The following is a 10,113-nucleotide window of genomic DNA, read 5'->3' as shown; positions in this document are numbered from 1 at the left end:
CGAGTCTAGTGCGGATAGTTTTGTCATTGCCCATTTGGCTTTTAAACGAGCTCGAAGTGCAATTAATATTTGTGATACATAAAAAGACGTTAAAATATTATGTTTGAATACTGAATATTATTTGAGTATGCTTGAACATACTCATCATGTTATCTTGAATGTAATTATTTATAATTTAGCCGTAACTTTCTCAACTAACGTTGACGAAATAACTAATATCAAGATAAAACATAAAAAAGAGTATTTATTTTTAAAAAGTACAGATTTACAATAGATCAATTAGATTTGAGAAGATCAAATAATACTGTCCCTTATGTCACAAACTCTTAACAAATTCGCTTTGGAAGAAAAATTTCATGTTTTGGCCTTAAGTGCTTAAGTTGTGATTCTAAACAGTATTCAAAATTTAAATAAAAACTAGAAATCCGAAGTGGGCGAGGATTGTGCTATGGTAACTAACTAATAACCACAGCCTCTGAAAATACACGTCATAAGTTACTCGCAAACAGGCCACTTTTAGGTAGGCCCATAAGTAAATTTTTAATCAAACATTTTACTTAGAACATATATCTGACCATATATCATCATTAAGCTTTTAAACAATTAATTATATCGAATGTCAATACTATAATACAATGCAAGTGTTTGTTTTGTTTTAAAAATTAAAATTTCCTACCATAAAATCAATTTTATACGTGAAAAGTATTATCCAACTTCAGTAACCTATAAGCGCCATAGGCACTTTCGTCAATGTTGGTGTCAAGAGACCGACATGACTGACTCCTTGAAATGTCATAGGAACTGTTACTCAGCAAATTCTTCAGAGAGTTTCTATGTCTTCTGCGACTATCTGACTTTAATTCTGTTTGGTAGAACTTCCTTTCTTCTTTTTGGAGCCACTTCGAGTTAAGTAGAAGTTTCTTCGTCCATTCGTCTGAAATAAATATAGAATTAATGCCAAGTTATTGAAAAATTATAGTCCAAATAATAAAATAAACAGATATAAGATATAAATCTAGTGTCCCGATGTTTGTTTCCAGTGAAATCTTACACATAGAACGGATTTTAATGGGGGGAGTTCAGTTTAGTCCAACTCGAGAGATAGGATAGATTTTATTTGGATTTGCAACCCATAATTATTTTTATTTTCATTATTTATTTTGTATGGACATATTTTCTATGAGATAATTTATTGACGCTCAATTTGACAGTTCTGCTGTGAAACAATTTCATTATAACAACAGGGAGCTTTTATTTATTATGAACAGAACAACGTCTCTCGGTTTAGCTAGTAACCCTTGAAATCTGAAGGTGAGATGGCCGGCTCATGACAAGAGGGTGGATAAGGAAGGATAAGGTCAATTGATTTCATAGAATATAAGGAGGAGCGAGGTGGTTGGGAAAAATATATTAATAATAAACAAAACTTAATACCCTTATTAAGCATATCGCGTGCAAACGCGAGGAGTTTGAGATATAATACTGCGAAAGTTTACTTGAAAAGAAAGTGTTACTCAAAATCCCTAATTCCACACGCATTATGTTGACAAGAAATACTGAGTGAAATTTTTTGCCTCGCACAGATATTTTTTGGAATCAATTACCGGTAGCTTTTCTGAACCGGTATGACCTAGGGACCTGAATAGAGCATACTCCCACCTGAAAGGCTGGCAACGTATCTGTTGACCCCTGGCGGTTGTCTCACCATTCCCCGTTATGTAAGCCTCTTGCACGTTTTTTATTTCTTACATAAAAAAAGCGCAAGAGACGGGCAAATTGGCTTCTAAAAACGTTGGTGTACTCAGTAAGGCGAGACAGTACTTTACTTCAAGCCACCGCCTGCAACTAAAAGGTGCAAATTCAGCCTCATAAGTACTCTTTTCACATTTCTGTGGGTGCTCCACGGTATCAGCTTCCCTATTTTTCTGCTCACAACGGAGAGCGGTTGGACTCATCAACAATCAATCATCTCCAACAGGCTTGATTCTTGGTGTTGCGTAGAGATGTGTGGCCTCAGATTGAACAGATCAAATTGGTCATGCATTATCAGGCTGTTAGGTCATATATATTGTAAGTATATGGTAAAATGTAACAATTTGACATTCGTGTAATATTTTGACCTACATGAATAAATAACTTTAAGATTAAGTTTAAGGTAAATGAAAACTTCGTGCAACGTTCCATCTTTAACTTTTGTGAACTGTTGTCGATTTTAGTTAATAATAAATAAGATAATAGGCAAGATAATCATCGTAGTTATTTAAAGTAAGCTTTATGCTACTCTTGTAACTGTAACATGTCTACTCTTCCCAAAATGTTGTGAGGGGCCTACCAACACTGCGTTTTCTGGTACGTGGTCGCGAATCGGGGATTTTTCTGCCGCACTGGCCATCTGCCCGTCGAATTATATGCCCTGCTCACTGCCATTCCAGTTTCGCTTGTTTCTGTATGAAATTTTAAATTTACCATTGAGATCCTTCATTGCACCTGCTCTTCCTCCATATTCATATGGTAGACCTTCGGGTGGAAAGTAATCAGCTCCCATAATGTTGTTCAGCTTGTGAATATTCTGATGCATGTGAATTATCTTGCGGCGCCATGGGTAGAGTCCGATGTGGAGCATGAGAAGAGACACCACTTTTAGTCGGCCAGTATTGATTATGTGTACTTCGGAGAATCGAATCGGGTACGTGGTCTGAAAGCAAAGTATTTGTTGCAACTATTTATTTTACTCGTTAAAGTGGATCAATCAATATTTGAATAAAGACTAGTTATCTGACTGACAGTGTTTGTGTCTGGCAGCACTAAAAACCGTCAGAAATTGGTGGATATAACAAGAAGAGAATACAATTTTTCGGGGCTCTTACTAGCAGATACATGGTCAATTATAGTGTCCGCGCCCAAATAAATAAACCCTAAAAAAATTAGGAAATATTCTATGCTAACATGTAAGTGAACTCAGTGCAGTCGAATCTACAAATTCGTTTCATTTGTTAGATCCTTTATTTTTAAATAACTAGCTGACCCGACAGACATTGTTCTGTCAATAAACGGTTCGAGAGATATGGTAAATGCTTGGGTGACTGCGTAGGTGAAATTGTGACACGACAAACTATATATGTAAACCTGCCTTGAGCTTCAATGAATCAATTACAAAAGATTTCATTGAGATCGGTCGAATAGTTAAGGAGTTATTAGGGAACATACGAACATACATTCTCTTTTATATATATATATATATAATTTATATATATATATATATACATAAATTTATGTTGCTGAAAATTTTCAGCAAGCACACTCGCTATATTTTTTGTATTAAATTTGGCATAAAATATCCTTCTTCCATTAAACCAGTGGAAGGCTCCTGTGCACAGAATGTCGGCTAGATTTTGGGTACTACAACGGCGCCTATTTCTACCGTTATGCAGTAATTTGTCAACATTATCGTGTTTCGGTCTGAAGGGCCTCAAGGGGACGAGCGCAATTGTAGTGCCGCTCAATTTTTGGGTTTTTCAAGAATCCTGAGCGGCACTGCATTGTAATGGGCAGGACGTATCAATTACCATCAGCTGAATGTCCAACTCGTCATGTCCCTTATTTTCATAAAAAAAAACATAAAAATAAACGGATGAGTGAAGGTCGCTTTATATTTGAATCGTCTACTTAAATATTAGTTCCGTCTTTTATTACTTTTATTTCTAGTTTTGTTTTTATATATTTTTAGTAAATATCTCACGTGAAACGACCTTGACTTTGATACAATATCCATTATATGTACTTACTCTCATGCACCCTATGAAGTCCTTCCAGTAGGACCCTTTGAAGTGATTCTTGATATGCGTGGGCTGTAAGTCACACACATCTATAACAACTACTTCTTCACCCGGAGTTGGATCCTCACGTAATCTGGAATTTTACAGAATAAAATAATTAATGTAAATGGGCTGGTCTGGCGCACCCCAGTATCAGCTCGATCCATTTGACCGCATGCAACGCAGAGCAGCTCGAATTGTCGGGGACCCAGTGCTCTCTCAACGGCTGGATCACTTGGCGTTGCGTAGAGACGTCGCTTTATTGTGTGTCTTCTACCGCATTTATCACGGAGAGTGTTCCAAAGAGCTGTTCAACCTGATTCCTGCCGCCGGATTCCACCTTCGCACGACACGCCATAAATTAGGATATCATCCCCACCATCTGGATGTGTGGCGGTCCGCCACAGTGCGGTTTTCAAGGAGCTTTCTTCCACGTACTACAAAGCTGTGGAATGAGCTACCTTGTGCGGTGTTTCCGGGACGATACGACATGGGTACCTTCAAAAAAAGCGCGTACACCTTCCTTAAAGGCCGGAAACGCTCTTGTGATTCCTCTGGTGTTGCAAGAGAATGTGGGCGGCGGTGATCACTTAACACCAGGTGACCCGTACGCTCGTTTGTCCTCCTATTCCATAAAAAAAATGTAAATAATATTATGGTCTCTATTCAGGTTAATACCAAATGCTGTAATTCACATTTGCTGATCAAAATGTGAAATTTCAGCATGTTAATGACTGGAAATACATAATTCGAATTCTTTTTGATGTCATTTCTAATATACTAGATACTACTAGCGCTTCGGAAACAAATGGCACTCCTCTGAGTGCCATTTGTTTCCGTTGCTTCTTCTCTCTCTAGAGAAGAAGCGGCGCAAGAAACTCTTCCAGCATTCTTTTTTCTGCGCTCTTTTAATGAAACGTACAATGTTGTACTGTATTTGCTATTGCTATAAAATTATCAGAATCTAGTCCCAGGCTGTCGGATCACTTAGATATACAGCTGTGGATTAACGACAAAGGCATTTTTTAATAAGACATTTAAATTTATTTACAGATAATCCCTGAACAGTGGCTGGGACTTTATTATAAAAGTGTTTACATGTACCCTTAAAGCTATTATGTATCTTATGAAGCCCACTAGTATTAGTTACAAGCAATCCCTTATTTCTAGTTTTATAATAATGAAAATCACTATTAAGAGTAAAAAGGTGACGATTTTTTTGAACTTATATTAAATTTTCATTAATGCACTGACAATGTAACAATCATAATATTTATTTCTATAATTTTTTCTTTGAAAGACTGTCTATAACAAAGCTGATATTTAGCACAAACAGCTTTCTTATACTGAACCGATACGATACTCGTATAAGTATAGCGACGACGGCCTGTATAGCCGAGTGGTTAGCGATCCTACCTACTAAGCTAGAGGTCCCGGGTTCGAATCCCGGTAGGTGCAAGCATTTATATGACGAATATGGATGTTTGTTTCCGAGTCATAGATGTTTAAATGTATTTATGTATGTTTATATTAATTTATGTATGTTTAAGTAAGTATATTGTATTAAATATATCATTGTCTTGTAACCCATACCACAGGCTATAGATGCTTAACTTGGGGCAAGATAATTTCTGTAAAAAGTGTGTCAATATTATAAGTACTTTCAAACTTAAAGTATACTCTTGAAAGTCTGGCATCGCATCTCATGACCTCTGATAAACTATGTTTTCGGCTATTGCCGGATACGATTGTATGTGATCTGACCCACGAAACACTATATTTGTCTTCAAGGTGACTGAATATTGTTTTTCAGGATACAAGAATAAGCGGATTATCCAAGGTAAAAGCCACATTTTCGGTCATTGATGACCAGCTGATTGTATTGGTATACTATTAGCTGGTAGTTCATCATGATTTTAGGAGAGGCCCTGCAGCTATCCAAATCTGACTTTGCTATTCAATAATATGAAGAGAAAAAAGGCGCTATCATTCATAGAATATTATATAATATCACTGCGATATCTTACCATATTATAGTCTGATTAATAACCTAAATTCTTCGAAAATTAATTACGAAGTGTCTTTACACGTTTTTGACTGTCTGTAAACCCATCGTGTGGCATTTGTTTATTTTCTTTTGATAAAGTAAGATTTACCCACTTATATATTATTGCCTTTCTTTCTAAATTAATAATCCGATGAAATAAATTTAGGTTTAATTTACCATACTGCTTGGGATTAAAAACCATGTTTACTTTCAGCATTAGCAACAACAAAATTGCAATCCTAAGCATAAACAAAATTATAAATAATATTATTATTAGAAATAAGACTATGAACATAAATGCAGCTTTTCATTTGTTGTGTGAACTACTAGAACCATAGAGAGTAGACCAGTAGAGACACTTAGGTTGTAGTTATTAATATTAAATGAATGATATCATATCCTATTGTGAATTAAAATATCTGAATTTGAATTAACTTTATTACCTTATATCCAAAACCATGAGCCACCGTGCCAATAAAGCTCGTGCAGCAAGTGGTCTACATAAAGCTGTGGTTGCGGGTAGTTTCACAAACGTCAATCTTCGGCCACCGGCACTCCGAGCGCGAAGTGGTACTATAAATCTGGAATTTCACCATTGTTTATGAATTAAATCGTATGTATCTTATCTTATCTTTATATTTGAAACTGAATCGACGAGATATTAACTTTATATTATGATACTAAGATAAAATTTTTGGTACAAATATAGATTTGGATACTCTTTGAATTATTAGTTTTAAAATTAAAATTTTGCACTTTGAGATTAGGACTGGAGTGGTATATAAGATGAAACTCTTTATTCACGCCAAAAATTCTTTAACCCCTTTAATTAATAATTTTTTTTAAGGTTTGATAAAAACCACTTACTGCAATGTTTTAGGCAATAACAAAACATTACTTTCGAAAAAGCGCCCTATTTGTTTACCTTCCTGTAATTATTAGTAATAAAATGTCTGAACATTTAAAAATAAGATAAAATTTCGTTAGAGTCTCTTAAAAGGTACCAATTAATCTCTGTTTATTACGAAGAACATTCGTCTTCGAAATACTTAATCATGATCATCATCATTCCAGCCGGAAGGCATCCACTGCTGGACAAAGGCCTCGCCCAAATATCGCCATGACGATCGGTCCTGCGCTGCCCTCAACCATCCTACTCCGGCGATCTTGACCAGATCGTCGGTCCCTCTTGTGGGGGGCCTACCAACACTACGCCTTCCGGTACGTGTCACCATTCGAGGAACTTACTGCCCCAACAGCCATCTGTCCGAAGAGCCAAGTGCCCTAAATACTTAATATTATGTCTAAAATATTAACAAGCTATTTGACATGATTATACTCGTACTGCAACATTGACTGATATATTTGACTGACGGGACAAAAATCAACTTCTTCCCCGGCGTAAAATAATTTATTGAAGTAGGCGTATTCTCGTAACTGTTTATTACATTTTTGCATACTCAGGAGATGTTCATGAAGCTCTTGTTCTTAGCAGAAATAAGATTTAGACAGCTCGTTTAATTTAGGTTAGTCTTGATATTTAAAGAATCATTACATACAACAGTTTTGTAAACCTTCAGCTCTAATAGCCTAGATGAAACGCTTTGGAAAAGGATGAGAATATAACAAAAAAGAAAGGATAAATATTAATTAATAAATTTTCCGAACATTTACCATAGTAATGTAATTTTTTTAACACCATCAAAATATTTATTATTATATTTTATATTCTCTTCCTTTTTCAATGGGTTTCATCTTACTATTATTTTTTTTGGTTTCAAAAATTATCGACCCAGGTCTGTAATGAAAACATGTGGTATTTTAAGCTCAATGTATTTCTTTTAATATTTTGCTTTGGTTGTAATTGAGTCACAAACGAATACTTTTGTAAGATCTGTCCCGACAAACGTTGTATCGCTATATAAATTAATAAAAAAAAAATACAATATTGTAACAGAAATTCGTCGGATTTACACATATATAATCTGTAATGGAAATATTTATCTTAAATAGTCCTACAAAAAAGCCCGTGACAGCATATATATATCTTTTATGTGTAAGCCATTATCGCCAAAATAGTGAACCATAAAAACTTTTAATAGTAACAACGAATGACAATGACCAACCGAGTGCGCGATACTATAGTGCGATCCGGTGGAGAGCGAATTACTGAATAAATGTTATGCCTTTAAGGTATCTTAAGGTATCCCTATCCCAAGAAATCGCCAAAATAGCGCATAGCTGTAACCATTTCTCGACCGTTTATATAACGCTGATATTCTTACAAAAAATATTTATATATATAAAATATTTATATATATCTACAGAATATGAGAAGTAAATTCATTTTTTTTTACAATTGTATTTTAAAAAGCAGTGCGAAAAAAATCACCAAAATACCCTAATTTTTACAGTTGGAGCCTCGCTAATCAATCAATCTACATAAAAATTGTACGAAAATTTATTAATTGTAAACCTATACTATACATGACATACTTTTGTACGGAAAATTGTATTATGTTGGTAATGAATTAAATATGCTTCTAATTCTCAATTGAAACTATGGCCTTCTTGTTCGAGAGAGGTAACGTAGCTCCGATCGATTACTCAAGGCCATTGGCTCGGTTTCCAGCCTTAGTAAGAATGTAAAACTTACACATCTTGACAGCTTGATAGTATATCTTCATCATCTGGATGCCGTTTGTGCCATAGCTCTGTTAGTCCACCAGGTCCTCTTGCATTGTAGTACTTCCGAGCTCTTGTAGCTGCTTCCTCTTCATCTCCATCACAAGTCAATGGAAACAAATTGAGGACACTCAGCTCATCAGGTGACGTTTTCCTTATCAGGTTGTCACGGGCCCATCGCTCACCAAACGATGCTGCCGGAGACATCCTTAAAACTGCAATTAGAAATTTTGCACGTCAAAATCTTATTCAAATGAAACTATGGACAATTTGTGTGAAGGAGGACAAACAAGCGTACGGGTCACCTGATGTTAAGTGATCACCGCCGCCCACATTCTCTCGCAGCACCAGAGGAATAACAGGATTGTTGCCGGCCTTTAAGGAAGTTGTACGTGCTTTTTTCGATGGTGCCCATGTCGTATTGTCCCGGATGTGCGGTGTGCACAAGGAAACTCATAACAAAGCTTTGTAAGGCGTGGAAGAAAATTCTTCAAAAACCGCTCTGTGGAGGAACGCCACACATCCAGATGGTGGGGATGATATCTTAATTCGTGGCGTGTCGTGCGTAGGTGGAATTCGGCGGTAGGAATCAGGTGAAACAGCTCTTCGGAACACTCCCCGTGATAAATGCGGTAGAAGACACACAATTGATTTAGCCGTTCATAAAGCACTGAGTCCCCGAGTTGTCCCAGAGTACTATGTTATTGTCCTATCTCGTATTTATTATGCGTTATTAGTGTAATTCATCTATAGGACCATTTAAATAAAATTGTAGTATCTGGTTGTAATAATAATAAAAGTAGCAGATTTTCATAAAATATATGTAAATGTACCATCAAAGGTACTTAAGAGAAAACGAATTTTGAAATGTATCCTCTTTATAATAATTTTATTATTATTATTTAATGATCTATTTTTACATGATATCGGTGAATTCTGGCCTTAAAAACATTGACAGCATTTTTACTTCTAAGGGTTATATTACACCACTACGGTGGCGCACACTAGTTCCATATCACTAAATCGTGGACTTAGGGTTAGTTCAATTTGAAGATCAAGGAATCGAAAAGTTTTTTTTTGGTAGACTGCTGAAACTATTACCTTGGTGTAACTTTTCTGAGATATGCATTAATTTAAGAGAAAATTTTAATTAATTTTAGAGTTTTTTTCATATACTTGCGTGCTTCATATTTCGTTAAAATGAAACTTACTACAGGTCATTCAGGATGTCACGGCCAACATTTTAAATCCCTACACTTCCCTGCGAAAATCTGCGCTTTGGAAGGTACAGACAGGCATTTGAAAATATTGTTTTTTTTTTTTGTATAAAGAAAATTGTTTTTATAAACTACTTGCCCAATTTAAAACTCTACACGGTCCTAATGTACCAATTTCTTTCAATTATTATAAGAACTTGAAGATACATTTTCATAAGTGTCACTCGCCGGGACAATGTCTTCATCACTAGTTTGTCAGTAATATGCGTGAAGTATTTGTTTTTATAGCAATGTCCTGGTTATCCGTAATCAGTAATTTTAAGCTTCTTCAAAATATATTTACTTGTTT

General features: G+C 35.5%; 1 protein-coding gene across 1 annotated transcript in view; it reads right to left on the bottom strand.

Annotated features, from left to right (window-relative positions):
* Window positions 1-224: 224 nt before the first annotated feature.
* Window positions 225-10,113, bottom strand: part of LOC126967386 (uncharacterized) — a 35,664-nt gene continuing 25,775 nt past the window's right edge. Inside the window, exons 2-6 of the mRNA XM_050811830.1 lie at window positions 8,519-8,762; window positions 6,306-6,443; window positions 3,786-3,909; window positions 2,467-2,695; window positions 225-934 (exon numbers count right to left, since the gene is read on the bottom strand). Of these exons, the coding sequence (XP_050667787.1) occupies window positions 690-934; window positions 2,467-2,695; window positions 3,786-3,909; window positions 6,306-6,443; window positions 8,519-8,754 (972 nt within the window). The 5' untranslated portion in view covers window positions 8,755-8,762 and the 3' untranslated portion in view covers window positions 225-689. The remainder of the gene's footprint in view (window positions 935-2,466; window positions 2,696-3,785; window positions 3,910-6,305; window positions 6,444-8,518; window positions 8,763-10,113) is intronic.

The sequence above is a fragment of the Leptidea sinapis genome, chromosome 13 (assembly GCF_905404315.1).
Source record: "Leptidea sinapis chromosome 13, ilLepSina1.1, whole genome shotgun sequence".
Classification (NCBI taxonomy): domain Eukaryota; kingdom Metazoa; phylum Arthropoda; class Insecta; order Lepidoptera; family Pieridae; genus Leptidea; species Leptidea sinapis.
Note: the sequence above shows the minus strand (reverse complement) of the source record. Positions and strands in the feature narration are given on the sequence as shown.